Source organism: Pristiophorus japonicus, chromosome X, assembly GCF_044704955.1.
Source record: "Pristiophorus japonicus isolate sPriJap1 chromosome X, sPriJap1.hap1, whole genome shotgun sequence".
In the NCBI taxonomy this organism is placed as follows: Eukaryota; Metazoa; Chordata; class Chondrichthyes; family Pristiophoridae; genus Pristiophorus; species Pristiophorus japonicus.
Window position 1 is genome coordinate 15,075,817 of NC_092010.1, and position 18,675 is coordinate 15,094,491.

General features: G+C 45.1%; 1 protein-coding gene across 2 annotated transcripts in view; it reads right to left on the reverse strand.

Moving 5' to 3' along the window:
• Positions 1 to 18,675, reverse strand: part of LOC139240900 (vitamin D3 receptor B-like) — a 163,102-nt gene that overhangs the window by 54,174 nt on the left and 90,253 nt on the right. For both annotated transcript variants that reach the window (XM_070869406.1, XM_070869407.1), the window contains exon 4: positions 2,702 to 2,886. In XM_070869406.1, coding sequence (XP_070725507.1) covers positions 2,702 to 2,886 — 185 coding nt within the window. The remainder of the gene's footprint in view (positions 1 to 2,701; positions 2,887 to 18,675) is intronic.

The following is an 18,675-nucleotide window of genomic DNA, read 5'->3' on the forward strand; positions in this document are numbered from 1 at the left end:
ACGGATTATTAGGTCGTGATCACATTGCTTTTTGTGGGACGTTGCTGCGTCTAAATTGGCTGCCGCATTTCCAACGTTACAACAGTGACTACACGTTAACAGTACTTCATTGGCTGGAAAGCGCTTTGGGATGTACGGTCATGGATGGTGCTACATATGTGCAAGTTCTTTCTTTAATTTTTCACCCACATGGGTGACTTCACAGACTGGTAAATAACAACAAATGTAGCACCCGCTCCACCACCCTCATTCTTTCCTTTTAAAAAAAGACATCATTTAAACCAGGAATGCTGCTAAAATAAAAAGCAAATACAGAGTAATTCTGTTCAATTATAAAGGAGAGGGAAGTTTGGGGGTGGGTGGGGGGTGGAGAGAAGTACTTTTTATTCTAAGTTCTGCCAATTTTTAACAGGAGAAAAAATATCTATTTCTTTAATTATTTTGAAAATGTGAATTTTTCTCGAGTAGGGTCTCAATCAACAGCTGAGCAGTTATCAAGTCTAAAGACAGGGCTGTGAGATCTCGAAATAGGAACAGTACGTGCCAATTCAGTTTCTCAACATTAACTCCTCCGAGCAAGTTCACCCCATGTGGGTAATTCTTCGGGGGGGGGCGGAGGTCAGCGGGTATGTTCAGTGGAGAGTTGGGTGGGAAAAAAAAATTGACAGTGGGGTCGGGACCCCACTTTTATCCCGCCGCCACACGCCTTTCTCAGATGTTGGGTCTGTCAACGCTGAACAAACCCAACATGCAGCTGCGGGAGACAATTCAGGTCATTATGATCTTGTCAACAGCCCATCAAGAAGCATTTTGAGCTCCCCTTTACATTTTATGAGGTCGCCCACAGGGTCCACGCTGCTCGGGGATCACGTCAGGTAAGCAGGGCGGGAGCTGTATGACCACGGAATCAACTCATTACTTGACAGCTGCAAATGTGCTATAAAAGCTCCCAGCTCACAGCTGTTCACTTTTACAAGCTCAGAAGCTGTTGCTTACTGTATTTGGAAGACAGACTGAGCTTTATACAGGTTGCAAGTGTTTGGAGCAAACTCTCTATCCAGTGTCACCTCATTGGAACAACCTCTCTCACCATTGGCAGATCGCTTCTGTCATCTCAAGTTCACCTGCCATCTATTACATCAGCATCAGTGCCCTTGAAACTATCGCACCTTAGTCCTCAGAATCCCACCACGATCAGCTCAAACACCAGCAAGCACCAAGCACACCAGCAGCAGCACCAACAACAACATCAACCTTCTCCGCAATCACCTGATGCTGCACAGGACACAGAGCATCAGCACCCGACCACACTGCTGCCCGGGAGGCCAGGGATGGCCTCACCATGGCCACATTTACTTCACTTCATGCTGTACACTCTGGCTGTCACATGATGCACCAGGTTGGCACCACCCTGCACCAACACCATAAAGCATCCCTACAATGCCCAAGCCATTCCTTTCACACTCATCACCATTGCAGGGGGGTTGGGGGTACCGTTATACCTCACCATTTACTGCAACTCACTAAACCACTTCCAAAGGTGCACACAGATCTGTCCAAGAACGCAAAGTGTTGAAAATAAAGGTTTCAATGTTTGACACACACGGACAAAAAATTTACATGAACATTGCATAAAACACTCAAGGGCCTACCCTTGTCTGTTGTTAGTTGGTTTGATTGGACAAGGATGATAGCGAGTGTGAGGGGTGGCTAGTGAGATAGGGATGTGATAATGTAGATAGAGAGGGATGGGCAGAAGTGCAAGGTAAGTTGGTGTGAGCAAGGATATACAGGAGTAGGGTAGGGAAGGCAGAGTGAGGGGGATGTGGTGAGTGTCACAGCAGGATGAGTGTGGCTTTGCAGTAACGTTTCGTGATCTGCTGAGATCATTGAAAGATTTGCGCTATGACAGCTTGGTCCTCACGATGACATCATTGCAAGTGTCCTCCTGTGCAATGTGCAACCAGGCTGCAATGGTCTCCTGGGGAGGTCTCTTCCGCCCATTCGAAGGGAAGAGAACCTCCCAGCCTGCTGCAACTTCCTCCATAAGCATATGGAGGGAGTCATGGGAGAGCCTGGGTGCAGCTATGCACCTTTGTGCAGTGCTTGTCAGTATTTGCAGCACCTCAATATCAAAATAAATTTCCGTATGGTCCCTTTAAGGAAACCGGCTGATGACTCCATCATCAAATGACATCATCAGACCCGCTTCCTTCAATTGGCCAGCAAGCACGCTGGGCAGGCTTAACAAGCCCAATCAGGGTAAAATCGTTTCAGACAGTGGGCTGGAGCCAGCGGCGGGGTCGGGATCCGCCACGGTAGGAGAAATCGCGGCCCATATCACTCACTACGTATTGCAACAGTGTTTTTAATATTGAGAAGAAAAGAAAAATGCTTTAAAACTTTTTTTTTAAAAAAAAGAATACTAATTTGAAAAAATTACCAAGTCTTCACGCAAAACTGATTTCCAACAAAATTTCAAGTCTTGCCTCCTCCAAACTCCCGCCTTCCCCAGGTCAGTGTGCAATGCTCGAGTGTGGAAATGTACAGTTCGATACCAAGTCCTGACAGATTTTGCCTTTTATCCGAGTTATAAGCACTAACTTTCCCTATATTTATCCGAAAATATTTTTACACTGTGAGCAATCACAATTTTTGTGGAGTGCCTGCTCTTGGTCCAGATTGTACAGACAATACATACTCTGAAGTGGTTGAAGTCCGAATACGTTGAATCATATGTTTTATGGTGTGCGTCAATCAATAAGTCAATTAGTTTTTCTTGTTCATCTGACAACTTTGGCTTCTTGGCCTCCTTTACTGCTTCTTCTTCTTTACGTTTTAAAATCATCTCCTTTTTCCTTTGAACTTCTTCATCTGTTAAAATGACTGGGCAGAAAAAAGGGAAACATTTAAGTGAAGAGGAATGTAACCGTCCAAAACTTTCTTTCGTGTTACAGCCATTTATTGATGTGCAGTACAGACAGCTAGAGAGCCAGCACTGTAGAGCTCAGTATTTGAGACACAAAACCATAGCCTCCTTTACCAACTTCACACTACACCCATTACCAACAAAGCACCCTGAACCTGGGAACATGAATGGTATGTACAACTAAACCAACACTCATTTAATTAATCGGAGCTCTTCTAAATGCCATGCATGCAAAATTTACAGCAACTGCATCATTTAAACCAGTCCAAAACTCTTCTACAAAAGCAAAATACGGCAGATGCTGGAATCTGGAATAAAAACAGAAAATGCTGGAAATCTCAGCGGGTCAGGCAGCATTTGTGGCGAGAGAAACAGAGTTAACGTTTTGCGTCGACGACCCTTTGAAAACTCTTCTACCCTCTCCGTGGCCCCCCCCACCATTCCCCTCCCCCATCCTGTAAAATCAGTAGCTCAAATATTCAGACATTTCAGGCCGCTTCCAAAATGAGTATTTATTTTTTGGCTTGTCCCCTTCATTCCTACATTTAGGATTCTGGCTTGAGACAGACATTTCTACAATATGACAATATTGCATTATCTCATGGAGCCATATGCTGTAAATTCAGCCTGGAGTGTTTTATAAGAACATAGGAACAAGAGTAGGCTATTTTGTTTTTTAAAAATAACAAATAAATGAATGGCAGAAATGCTTACCCGTAGCATTTTCTAACAGCAGACTGTTTTTTCCCCCCAATTATACTTCATATATTTTAAATAAAAGTACATGACTGCTGTACAATGACGACATGTTGGAATAGTCAAACTATTTGAACCTCTGCTGTCCCCCAAAGCTGTGTAAACCAGAAACCATGTTCACTTGATTGACGGGAATGCTATAGTATGAAATAACTTGTTGCATGGTGAGAAAATTGTATCTGTTGTGTGCAAGAGCAGCTTAAACATCATAAATAATTAACCAGATGAAAAAATAATAATTTCCACTCATACAACCTGTGGAAAGTATTTTTAAGCAGCTTGGAACTTGAACTAGTGAATCTGCTACAGTAGGTCAGAGGATAAAGAGAAGATTGTTAATCTATAACATACAACACATTATTCTGCTACTTAAGTTCAGCTATATGTAACTTGCCTTTAATGCCACAAAGTCTAATTGCTTAAAATAGACATTTGCTGAGGTCAATTAGTGGTTAATGGTTTCTCTGAAGCTTGCCAGGTGTTGGAAATTCCCTGGCTCCTTGCCAAGGTCCACAAAAAAAGAAAGTGACTGACCTCCTCCCATTTTTATAAAAAGAATGTTTTGCATCGGCAACAAATTGTGACCCTCTGAAGTGCAACACAGGCTCCAGTCCAGAATAATGGAATGGAAGACTCTCCTTTCTGCCAGTTGCAAGGATCTAAACGTGTTTGGATAGTTTCAATGCAGATTCTGAGAGTCCACAGCATAAAACTGTCCCAAATGAAAATTGTTTTTTTGTTCCCTTCAACAACTCTATAAAACTCAAGTCCTTTCCAGACTTGAAAACTGGGTGCTTTTCTTTTCTAACAAATGTCTGGACAGGATACAAGCAAAAGCTGGCTGTCCAAGATCTAATCCTCGTCTCAAATCTCTTGCTCTCCAGTGCAACGTTCCTCATCTCTGCATTTTAATTCTATATGGTCAGCTGTTATGAACTTTCCTTTCCTGTTCCTCCTAAGCTGCAAATATTCCAAGCGATGTGTTGCTCCTCCCTAGGTCCTCACTGTTAAAATGAAGACTCATCAGATTTTTCTACCCCAACTTATTATTTGCGAGTCCCTCACAATACTGAAATTCCTTACTTCACAGCTTCTACAGCCTTTTAAAACCCACGCTTCGCAAAATTTAAGCACTACTTCCCGATTTACCTAGTCACCAAGACATGCACGGCCACCAGACAAGGTGAGGGAATGGTGGCACAGTGATTATGTCACTGGACTAGGAAACTAGAGGCGTGGATTAATGATCCAGGGACATGAGTTCAAATCCCACCACAGCAGCTGGGGAATTTAAATTCAGTTAGTTAATTAAATAAATCTAGAATAAAAAGCTAGTATTAGTAATGGTGAATCATGAAACTACCAGATTGTCATAAAAACCCATCTGGTTCACTAATGTCCTTCAGGGAAGAAAATCTGCCGTCCTTACCCGGTCTGGCCTATATGTGACTCCAGACCCACAGCAATGTGGTTGACTCTGAAATGGCAGCTCACCATCACCTTCTCAAGAGCAATTAGCGATGAACAATAAATGCCAGTGACACCCACATCCAAATGAATAATTAAAAAAAAAAGACACTGAGTCATGCACTGCCGCCAGACAAACCCTAGCTCAGTCAAGCACTGAGACATGCATAGCCATCTACACCACGGACCTTACTTTCTCAATTTTATAAAAAAAGGCCAATTTCACTCAGAGATTACAAGATGCTGCAGGAGGTGGAAATGTCACACTTGTGCAGTATGGACATGCTCTGCTGAGGCTGCATCAGAGTAAAGGGAACCTTTTTCTGTAGCTGGCTGCACTAGGTGCTGACAGATCAAAAAAATATGCTTAGATACAAAGAGCAACTAAACCTGGGATCGTGACAATATTCTTATCCACTTGAGCTTTGATCAGATTTCATCATCAGAACTGCTCAAATATTTAAAGGGGTGATTTTATGAGGTTTGATGCTGGTGTGGAGTCTCACTAGATAGGAGGGTGGGTCAGAGATAGAGCTCCAATAGTTTAGCCCCAATTATGTAACCCACACCAGCCACGAGCGAGGCTCCACACCAACAATGGGCCTTGCAAAATTACCTACTTACTTAAAAAAAATTAATTCTTGGGATGTAGGCATCGCTGGCAAGGCCGGCATTTATTGTCTATCCCTAATTGCCCTAGAGGAGGTGGTGGTGAGACGCCTTCTTTGATAGAGAATTCAAGCTCTGCAGCCTGGCTGCAGTTTTGTGAAAATTCACAGACCCCAAGTCAAAGCTGCTATGTGCAACTCAGCATGTTGCATTAAGTCATCAATCAACTTGACATTTTAGGACCTTGGATAGCGAGCCAATTAAAGGTTAACAGACTATCAAATGAGCCAATAAGGTCAAAGAAGGCGAGTTCTTCTCTGTAAATTGAACCAGGACCCCTGAAAGCAGCTTTCGTGGCAGGTCTAAAGCCAGAACTGTCCAAAATGCTTAAGGTAGTGTTACAGGACTGGGAAGGTAGAGGAACTACCTTTGCGGCATTGGTGGATCGATGTAACCAATTAGATCGGGATATGGGAGCTAAAATCCGACTGTACAGGCTATGGGATGGAAATCCCAGGATTCCGATAAACAGTCATTTGGAAAATTACCCGGAAAATGTCATTATTGTGAGAAAGAAGGTCACTGGGCCAAGACGTGCAGGGCAAAACAGCAAGGTTGTGGCCGGGGAAGAGGATGCAGCCAGGGATACAATTCAGCCAACAAACCAGACTTGTCACAAGATAACAACCTCATAGAAGCATTTAAGCGACTGACAATACAACAACAGAAGGAGTTACTTGGGATAGCAAAAAACAATTAGAGCCCACCCTGGTCCACCTCCTCGCACTAATACAACAAAGGGGAGATGGGCTATATATAACTGTAAGGGTGGGCGATAAGGATGTGGACTGTCTTTTAGACACAGGGGCGGAATTAACATGCTTACCCCTACAATATGGAGACTTTTTGCCGTTGGATGGTAGGGCACGTACAGCCTATGGAGTTGGGGGCCATAAAATGGAAATTAAAAGGACAACACCGGTACTTATAGGGCTGGGTCCACATGAACTAACCACGCCGGTCTGGATAGGCCCAGTAGATCAACCCTTTTTGGGAATGGACGTTCTAATCCAAGTAGATTCATCATTGCATTTCGAGGATGGTCGGGTGACATGGTCAATTAGAACTTTGAAGAAAGAAGAATTGAAGGAACACCCGATATGGGCTAAAGATAAGAACGATTGTGGCCTACTCCAGATGGAGCCTGCGTCATTTACTGGGACCAAGCCTCCATGCACTAAACAGTATCCCATCAGTCCAACTGCCATCGCGGGAATCTTACCGGTTATTCAGCAATTGGAGAAACAAGGGGTGCTTATTAAAATGCATAGCTCCTCCAATAGTCCCGTGTGGCCGGTACAGAAGTCTAATGAGACTTGGCGTTTGACTGTCGATTATAGGAAAGCTAACCAGTGTATTGATCAAAAAGCTCCTTTGGTCGCAGATCCCGCCACCATTTTTAATGCCCTCAAACCGGAACATAAATATTTCTTGGTTATAGATATGGCCAACGGATTTTGGTCAGTGCCTCTGGCACCGGAGGTTCGACAGTGGTTTGCTTTCACGGTCCAAGGACAACAGTATACTTGGACCCGGTTACCACAGGGTTTCCACAACAGCCCTACGGTATTCCACATGGCTTTACAAAGCCATTTGCGAGAATTACCTCCCCTGTCATCCACAGTCATCCAATATGTAGACGATATCCTGCTAGCTTCAAACACAGAAGAACAGCACGAACAAGATTTACGAGCTTTGCTGGACCACCTTTGGCTGAAAGGACCATAAAGCCAGCATCGACAAAGCACAAATATCCAAGAAGAGGTTGTATACCTGGGACAAAAGATTTCACAAGAAAAGAGAGAACTTACCCAGGATAGAACTGCAGCCATTCGGGCTGCTAAAAACCCCGCCACAATTCAGGAACTAAGGTCTTTTTTGGGATTGTGTAACTTTAACAGAAATTGGATTGACTCCTTCTCACAGCTTGCTCAGCCATTGAATGATATTTTAAAGGGGAAACGTGCCTCTAAAGAAGCCATCACCCTCACTAAGGAACAGCAAGAGGCCTTCCTGAGTTTGAAAAAGGCTTTGTGTTTGGCACCAGCTCTGGGAATCCCCGACAGTGGTAAGCCATTTACCCTGTTTGTCCATGAAAAAGAAGGATATATGACAACTATACTGACACAAGAACATGGGGATCGGCAAAGGCCTATTGGCTATTATTCGGCAAAACTGGATGCGGTAGCCCTCGGATGGGGAAGTTGCCTAAGGGACATGGAAGCTACATGTCGAGCGGTAATGATCACTGCGGGTCTAGTCCTCGACCAAAAGCTGATTGTCAAGTGTCCCCACACCGTACACGCTTTGCTGTCTATGAATAGAATGTCTCAGGTGATGGCAGCTAGATGGACCCGCTGGACAGCAGTTTTGGAAGCTCCTAATCTCCATAACGTCCGGGCCAGCCCGGTTAATCCCACAACTATGCTCCCGATGTCAGAATCGAGGGAGCAAGAGGGGGGAAATGTGAAGAGCATGACTGCGTGGAGATTTTAAAAGAAACAGAAGAAGCAGCCTTAGCAGCAGAGGAGCAGACCTCATCCTGTTTACAGATGGTTCCTCCTTTGTTGACAATGGTACCAGAAAAGCATGATGGGCAGTTACAACCTTATATGAGGTAGTGGCAAAAGGATGTTTACCCTCAGGAACATCAGCACAACAGGCCGAGTTATGGGCCCTGTCAGAAGCATGTCGAATAGCAGAAGGACAGACAGCTAATGTCTACACAGATTCGCGTTATGCTTTTGGAGTCGCTCACGACTTTGGTCTGTTATGGCGGAAAAAAGGATTCCTCACTGCTGCTGGTACACCTATCCGAAATGGAAAAGAAGTCCGAGACTTACTGGAGGCCATACAATTACCTCAGGAAGTGTCCATCCTGAAGTGTAAGGCCCATACCAAGGAAAATACCACAGAAGCACAGGGAAATGCCCTAGCCGACCAGGCAGCTAAAGATGCCGCCTCACAGGGCGCTCCTCCAGAAGAACCAACACAGATGTGCAGATTGAAAGCACTCAGGACTCTGACACAAGACCTTCAAATAATGCAAGGCGAGTGCTCCCGAGAGGAAAAATGGACATGGATTGAGGCAGGAATTAAGCTATGCGAAGATGGTGTCTGGAGACAAAGAGTTACCGACAAGCCAGTCGCGCCACAAGCGCTGATGCCTTTTTTAGCCCAACAGATCCACTCGTGGGGACACTTGGCCTCACAACAGATGACGGCACGGTTCCAGAAAAGCTGGTGGGGTTGGGGATTTAAAAAACATGCCCAGCTGGTAACAGACCGCTGTGTGGTCTGCCAGAAAAATAATTCTGGACCCATCACGGTAATGCCCCAACTGAGGCCCCCTGCCCTTGTCGGACCATTCCAGCATCTGCAGGTTGATTATATATCTCTTCCTTCATGCCAAGGATACACTAACATTCTTGTCATGGTCGACAGATTCTCTAGATGGGTAGAAGCTGTCCCAACGAAAAGAGCCACAGCCAATCACACTGCAAAGGTCTTGTGTAAGGATTACATTCCCCGATGGGGAGTCCCGAGTAACATTGACTCAGATCAGGGAACACACTTCACAGGTGCTGTCTGCCAAGAAGTCTGTAGGTTACTGAACATTACGTGGGATTTACAGTCCTTATCATCCACAATCATCAGGACAAGTAGAGCGAATGAATCGAACTCTGAAACAACAGCTTGCCAAATATCACCAAGAAGGAACACCATGGCCCCAGGCACTACCAATAGTGCTATGTAGCATTAGGGCAACCCTGAACAGAACTACAGGTCTAAGCCCATTTGAAATTATAACAGGAAGAATCATGTCGCTGCCAGGAACTATTGATTTACGGAAAGCTGATGTTCACTTAATGAGTGACACTTTGTTATCATACTGTCAGAACCTAACCAAGCTATTAGTTCTGTTTCCCGACAGGTATCAGCAGCTTGGGGTAATCCACCCGAAGGAGGACATGACATCATCCCGGGAGTCTGGGTGTATGTGAAAAAGTTGCATAAAGAACCTTTGGGTGCCAAGTGGGAGGGACCTTATCAAGTGTTATTGACCACCCAGGCAGCTGTTAAAGTCCAAGGAAAGAAAGACTGGATCCACGCTTCACACGTTAAACGAGCACCCGTAACTGAAGCTGAAATCTAATAAGGACAATTACTTTTTGCCAAAATGTATAAATTTACTGTATTACTGATTGTAGGTATTCTAGCCATAGGCCTACTTCTTACTAGCCGACCCTCTGCACCAAAGGGAAATAGTAGAGTACCAAGGGAATTACATGTAAATACCTTTTTATATATGTCATACATTTATGACAAACAAGGTAACATTTCTAGTTGTTGGGTGTGTGCGCATATTCCTATTCACTCAAAGGAAGGGATTCCCTGGAGGCCAGTTCCCTTGAATATCTCGGAAATGGCTGAGTGGATAATTAATCAAAACAAAACAGGCAAGGCGCTTCAGGATACGGAAAACTGGGCACGTAAATGGAAGTCAGCAGGTTACAATCTGACTACTTTTGAAGGGGGATACCAACCATGCTACAATAATTCCAAACGGCCCCCATTTTTTATTATCACTAATACAACGGGAATAGGAAGACCGGGGGAATCAGTCTGTCTGATTAGAAACATCAAAGGAGGCCAAAATATGGGGTATAGTAACTGCTCCCGGAATTATAATATAATCAAGCCACGGAACCGTCCAAACTGGGCCGATGTGGGAATTCTTAACGTAACGGGGATTCTGAATAAAACAGATGGAAAAGCCTGGACAGGCCCCGGAGTGTTGCTGACAAAGAAACAGCTAACATTCATTGCCTATAATGGCACCTATTGGGTGTGTGGCCACAAGGCCTACCCTTGGCTGTCCCAGAATTGGACGGGATCCTGCTATTTAGCCTACATTGTGCCTTATATGTATCATATAAAGTCACTGTCGGAACATTTACACCGTCCTAAGAGAGCTATCACAGAAACAGAGAGGTTCTTTGCCATTCTGATCCCCAGGTATGGGACCGCCAAACTGGCAAGGGAATCCATTAACATGGCATCCGTTGTGGAACGGGTAGCCAATGATACCTCAGAGGCCCTAGTTAAAATCAATGCAGAAATGGTAGCAATCCGCACAGTAGCCCTACAGAATAGACTGGCCCTTGATTACATCCTGGCTGAAAAGGGAGGTACTTGCACCCTACTTGGAACTGAGTGTTGCACATATATCCCAGATAGCTCCGAAGAAATTACCCACTTAGCGGAGCATATCCAAAAGGAGGTAGAAAAACTTAAGCAACCCCCATCATTCACTTTGTGGAGCGGAGCCACTGAATGGCTAGGTTCAATAGGAACTTCATTGGTGGAAGGTTTAATTCTATTTGTTGTAATTATTTTACTTTTATATTGTTTGTTTATGTTGATTAAATGTTGTTGCGACCAGGCGGCTGTAGCTGCTGTCCCGCAGGTGAGACACCTTGCAGGTCCCAGCAGACCGTCTGTACGTGGCACAGGGGTATGTTATGCTTAAGAGAAGGTTGTTTACTGGTTGAATTAAGATATTGATTTGGATTAAATTGGAATAAGGTTAATTAACCTACTAAAACCAGACTTCCATTGTGGCCACGATGGAACTCGGGTTGGTGTAAATTTGTGTGGAAGTTACTAGTCCGGACATGTGGCGAAACACATCAACAAATTTTAGAAGGAAACTCGATTAACATATATGAAATTATTTTGTAGAATGTTTAACCAGTGACAGCTGATGTTTTATGATTCAGTTTGTGAAAGAATAAAAGGGGGGATTGATAGAGAATTCAAGCTCTGCAGCCTGGCTGCAGTTTTGTGAAAATTCACAGACCCCAAGTCAAAGCTGCTACGTGTAACTCAGCATGTTGCATTAAGTCATCAATCAACTTGACATTTTAGGACCTTGGGTAGCGAGCCAATTAAAGGTTAACAGACTATCAAATGAGCCAATAAGGTCAAAGAAGGTGAATTATTTTCTGTAAATTGAACCAGGTATAAGTACAGCCATTTTGGCCATGTGGTCTCAGAAGGACAAAGGTCTGGCTTAAAGCCAGAAGCTTGTTGCTGCTGCCAGAATAAAATTACATTAAAACTACAACCGGAGTTCGTATTTCATTGGAAATTAAGAGATCTAACATTCTTGAACCACAGAGGGCAGTTAAGAGTCAACCACATTGCTGTAGGTCTGGAGTCACATATAGGCCAGACCGGGTAAGGGCAGCAGATTTCCTTCCCTACAAGGACACTAGTGAACCAGATGGGTTTTTACAATTATCCAGTTGTTTCATGGTCACCATTATTGATACTAGCTTTTTATTCCAGATTTATTTACTGCCTTGTACCACCCCTTAATTTTGCTGCAGTGTGGAGCATGTATATTATTCAGTCTCATGGTTAGACATGGCATAACATTAATGGCAATTCTAAATTAAAGACATACAGAGAGTATTGATCCTGTAATAGTTCTCAGTGAGCACGAGCACATACACAGATTCTGCAGGTTTGACACCTCTTGCAACAAACTACCATCCACAATTGCATGGCTCTCACACAGACCCAAAGGCTATTCTCGTTCTTGGTTCGAGTTATGCAAAATATGCCAACACTCCTCTGGTATACGTTACACATTGCAACTCACCCACATTGCCCCACTACACACTATTAAATAATCTTTTCCAAGTCAGCTGCCAAATACTTCTTTTTAAAGATGCAGCTAAATCTGAAACGCCCTGTGGGCAGAGTCTGCCACATGACCTCAGTTGAGCAGCCTCCTATATTGAGCACTATGAGGCTTGTCTGCAGTTACAAAACAGCAACCTCTGAAGAATGAAGTTAGACTGGACTCTAATCTACTCTGCAACATTTTTTCACTTCCATTTCTGCTGGTGAGCAACAGATATTAGTATGATTAAGACAACTAAAGCTGTGCCAACAGTTTTGCAACTTAATACTGAATTGAACAATATTAACTAAATATTCAGATAATTGTTTTACTGTCATCAAGTGAACTACAGCTCGGTCAAGCATCAAAATCAATCTGTGTCTGGGACACATCAAACCTTGGTGCTCTCGGAGCATCTACATAGTGGAAAAGAAGTTCTGACTTATGTAATGGTTAACAAAACAATGGGACAATGTTTTCATCGGAATGAAATGGAGAAGCACCCTCAGGTATACACTTTGGTTAAATTCCTAAAACTGCCCTAGCAAAACACCAAATCAGATACGACGAATCTACAATGCCTTACAATTCACTAACCCGACAAGCTGAAATAACATTAACCAGTACAGTTTTCCAAATAAGAAACTTAACCGCACACGTTCTGTCATGTATTCAACCAGCATTGTAACCCATGTATAATCTGACCTAAGTTGTACCCTGTGAGAACAATGACCACAAGGTGGTGAACTTGTGGGAGACACTCCGAACCTGGACCTTCAGATATAAAAGGGGAAGCTCCACCCACTTCCTGCACTTGAGTGCTAAGGAATAAAGGACAGGTCACAGACTGACCTTCTCTCAAGCATGGGCCTCGTGTGCATTTATACTGTATAGTAAGGACGTATCAATGGCGACAAGAAACTGAGATTGAAACCACGCGAGCATGGCCACTAGCAGAACAGACGAGGGGTACTGTGTTAAGGAATGGTTAGGACAGAGATTCAACATTGTTAAAGCAACACACAGTTCTCCAGGCAGACAAGGGCAATTGGGCATGCCCCAACATGTAGTCGAACCCAGAGGGGTAGTTCGACAGAGACAATGGCAAGCTGAACAGCGATTCACGCCATTGCAAGGGACAATGCGGCCAGTAATGGGGCCATCAACACCTGTTAATGGCGCATTCAAGGACAATCACAGGGGCCGTCAGGGACGATCGACTGGCAAGGGACCTTTAGTTTCCAACAGCAGCTCATGTTGGAGGCGTTGAGGCACACACTCAGCTGGAGTTTGCAGAGATGAGCAAAATACCTGCAGAAATGAACGCTGGGGGAAATCGCTGGAAGCTGAAGTTCAGCGAGTTCATGTCGAGCACGTATACAGTTCATACATCAGGACGCCACCGATAATGATGAAAGTGTTCCTCAATGGCATCCCAGTATCAATGGAGCTAGACACGGGGGCCAGCCAGTCCCTGATGGGTATCAAACAGTTTGAAAAGTTGTGGGCGTCCAAGGCCAGGAGGCCAAAATTATCGCCGATTGATGCACAGCTACGGACATACACAAAGGAGATCATTCCGGTGCTAGGCAGTGCCACGGTAGTCGTGACCCACAAAGATTCGGAGAACAGGTTGCCACTCTGGGTTGTCCCGGGGGACGGTCCCGCACTGCTGGGGAGGAGTTGGCTTGCTGTCATGAACTGGAAATGGGGCGATGTCAATGCAATTTCCTCTGTGGAGCGAGTATCATGCTCACAGATCCTGGACAAATTTGACTCATTATTTCATCCCGGCATTGGCACTTTCATGGGGGCCAAGGTAGTGATTCACATAAACCCGGACTCCAGGCCAGTACACCACAAGGCCAGAGCGGTGCCGTACGTGATGCAGGAAAAGATAGAAGGCGAATTGGACCGCCTGCTGAGGGAAGGCATCATCTCGCCAGTCGAATTCAGTGACTGGGCGAGCCCGATTGTGCCGGTGCTCAAGGCGGATGGGTCGGTCAGGATATGTGGTGATTACAAGGCCACCATCAATCGGGTGTCACTCCAAGACCAGTACCCGCTACCGAGAGCGGAGACCTCTTTGCGACGCTATCCGGTGGCAGACTTTTTTCAAAATTGGACCTGACCTCAGCTTACATGACCCAGGAGCTGGCGAGTGAGTCGAAGAAGCTGACCACCATCATGACACACAAGGGGTTGTTTGAGTACAACAGATGTGTGTTCGGGATTCGCTCGGCCAACGCGATCTTCCAACGAAATATGGAAAGCCTCCTCAAGTCGATTCCAGGGACGGTGGTTTTTCAGGACGACATCCTCATCACGGGTTACGATACTGAAGAACACCTCCACAACCTGGAGGATGTGCTACACAGACTGGACCGGGTAGGGCTGCGACTGAAAAAGACGAAGTGCGTCTTCCTAGCTCCAGAGGTAGAATTCCTGGGGACGAGGGTAGCAGCAGACGGGATCAGCTCTACTGCATCCAAGACGGAAGCGATCCAGAGAGCACCCAGACCCCGCAACACTGCGTTCGTTCCTGGGGCTCCTGAACTATTTTGGTAACTTTCTTCACAAATTGAGCATGCTGCTAGAGCTGCTACACGTGCTCCTCCGCAAAGGTCGCGAATGGGTCTGGGGGGGGGGGGGACAGCCAGGAAATGGCTTTTAATAGAGCACGCAATTTGTTATGTTCCAACAATCTGTTAACGCTATATGACCCATGTAAGAAACTTGTGTTAACGTGCGATGCGTCGTCCTATGGTGTCGGGTGTGTGTTGCAGCATGTGAATGCCAAGGGTCAGTTACAGCTGGTAGCTTATGCCTCCAGAAGTCTGTCCCAGGCAGAAAGGGGCTACGGGATGGTAGAAAAGGAGGCGTGGTAAAGAAAATGCACCAGTACTTGTTTGGCAGGAAATTTGAGCTGGAGACAGATCAAAAACCCCTAATGTCCCTTTTGACCGACAACAAGGCCATAAATGCAAACGCATCGGCCCGCATACAGAGGTGGACACTCACGTTAGCCGCCTATGACTACTCAATTCGGCACAGACCGGGCACCGAAAACTGCGCCGATGCACTCAGCAGGCTCCCACTAGCCACCACTGAGGGGGCTACCGAGCATGCTGCTGAGATGGTCATGGCTGTTGAAGCTTTCGGAAGCGAAGGCTCACCCGTGACAGCCCGTTAGATTAAATTCTGGACAAATAGAGACCCGCTATTGTCTCTAGTCAAGAAATGTGTCCTGAATGGGGACTGGGCAGCCACGTACAGGGCATGCCCTGAGGAATTTAAACCATTTCACAGGCACAGGGATGAACTCTCGATTCAGGCCGATTGCCTACTGTGGGAAACCGCGTAGTCATGCCCCAGATGAGCAGAGAGGTGTTCATCAGAGAACTCCACAATGAGCACCCGGGCATTGTCATGATGAAGGCAATTGCCAGGTCACACGTTTGATGGCCAGGGATAGACGCAGATCTGGAACTTTGTGTTCGCAGGTGCAACACGTGTGCTCAGCTGGGCAACGCACCCAGGGAAGCCCCCCTTAACCCCTGGCCATGGCCCGCCAAGCCTTGGTCACGCATCCATGTGGACTACGCAGGTCCTTCCATGGGAAAAATGTTTTTGGTTGTAGTAGACGCCTACTCCAAATGAATCGAGTGTGACATTTTAAATTCAAGCACATCCTCTGCCATGGTAGAAAGTCTACGGGCAATGTTCGCCGCCCACGGTCTACTGGATATCTTGGTCAGCGACAATGGCCCGTGCTTCACAAGCACTGAATTCCAGGACTTCATGGCAGGCAATGGAATTAGCCATGTCAGAACGGCACCGTTCAAGCCGGCCTCAAACGGCCAGGCAGAACGAGCAGTGCAGATAATCAAACAGGGGATGCTCAGAATCCAAGGGGGTTCCCTACAAACCCGCTTATCACGCCTCCTGTTGGCCTATAGATCCCGACCACACTCGCTCACAGGGGCTCCACCCGCAGAGCTGCTAATGAAAATGATGCTCAAAACCCGGTTAATCCCTTATACACCCCACCATGAAAGAAATTGTTGAGAGCAGGCGCCGGTCACAATATGACTACCATGACAGGAATGCGAGGGCGCGATGTATTGATGTAAATTACCCTGTTTTTGTCCTCAACTACGCTGCAGGGCCCAAATGGCTCGCAGGCACTGTGATTGCCAAAGAGGGAAATAGGATTCTGGTAGTTAAACTTACCAATGGACAAATTTGCCGCAAACATGTGGATCAAACAAAAAGGAGATTCAGCAACCCCATAGAAGAAGCAGAGGAAGAACATGATATAGAGTTTACTACACCACAGGTGACCGAACACCGGAACCAAGTGGAGGAGAGCCCAGTCACTGTGGGCAGTCCGGACAGGCCTGATGCACCGCAAACAGCAGACATTCAGGCCAACAACCGGAGCCCCAACTCAGGCGCTCTACAAGAGAGCGTAAACCACCAGAGAGACTCAACCTGTGATCCCAATAAGACTTTGGGAGGGAGGTGATGTCATGTATTCAACCAGCATTGTAACCCATGTATAATCTGACCTAAATTGTACACTGTGAGAACAATGACCACTAGGTGGTGAACTTGTGGGAGACACTCCTAACCTGGACCTTCAGATATAAAAGGGGAAGCTCCACCCACTTCCTGCACTTGAGTGCTAAGGAATAAAGGACAGGTCACAGACTGACCTTCTCTCAAGCATGGGCCTCGTGTGCATTTATACTGTATAGTAAGAACGTAAACACTGGCAATATTAACTTGTGAAAGACTAAATTAAGGTCCCAATTGGAAATCAGAAATAGTCTCCAAACACAGGACATAAGCCAGTAATCCTCCAATTAACCAAAAGGAGATAGTGTGAAAGACAAAATCGCTGCGATGTGATCCAAATTCATGTTGAACAGATGCTGGCAATACTCCAGAATATATGGGATATTAGGAGAGATAACTGAACAGAATTGTGCAGACTTTTCCCCTTTTTGCTCTATAGTAACTGTTCAAGGTATCTGCCACCACAGAAGAGAGGACCTAATTTAACAGTAATCTTTCAGTAACCAGGCTGCCAACTGGAATATATATGGGTTCCACAAGCAATATCTGACACCCCCAACTGTAAGGAAGTTCCTCATCTGAGGCAGTGCAATTCTGCCTCTAGGCGTTGTCACGATGTACAACAGCCACAGTTTGCAGGGCTAATGAGAGGTTGCTTGTATGACTTTAACTGTCTGCTTAAATCTAATCAATTACCCGTGGAATCAGGTGAAACAAAAGAAACGCACGCAGAAGCTGTTGTCTCCAAGGAGAGACCATTCAGTTTCCAGTTTCAATATCATAGGTCCGATCGCAGAAATACATGAGATCATAGTTGTCCATAGAGGCAAACAGGTCAGTCTCTAATCTGCCCCAACTTCTGAAAATGTCCTGAAATACCTGTGGGAGGATCTTCCATTTGTGATGTTGAACTGGGAGGCAATTAAAGCATGTTCTGCTTTGCATGATTACCCCAGCTAAATGTTGAACCAGAAAAGTAATCCTGTGGCCAAGAGCCCAGCATATTAATAAGATTGCATCTTAACAGAGAGAAAGAGAGAGTAGGAGCAAGTTCCACCCTGCTAGAAAATCAAATCAAAAATGGGCAGCCAGAACCAGCTACTAATAAAATCGCTCCAAATATTTTTTGAAATCTTTAGGTAAGTTCTTGGGTTCCCCCTTGAGCTGAAGATTTACTAATGGAAATAAGGCTTGTAACAGAAAATATATAAAACTTACAAGCAAATGATGAAAGTTACATCATGCAATTTCCCAGCAAAAAAGACTATAAACAGGGTAACAGCATACAGCTGCTGTGTGTTCATAACTTCCAGAAATTGGCTCACGCCAATGTAAAAATTACTAAGAATGAAATACCCAGCATAATTCCTTCACAAAAAAAGGAGTAATCAGAATTGGTCTGTATAACTATTAGAACAAGAGAGAGCATGAACTCCAACACTTCCTGAAGTAACTTTGAAAGCAAAAATGTATAAATTATATTCTGGCTGATCTCTCAACAAGTACAATACAGCCGAGCAGACACAGCTGAGCACAAGGACCAAATGGGAACTCAAAGCATGTTTTTATACCAGCTGCA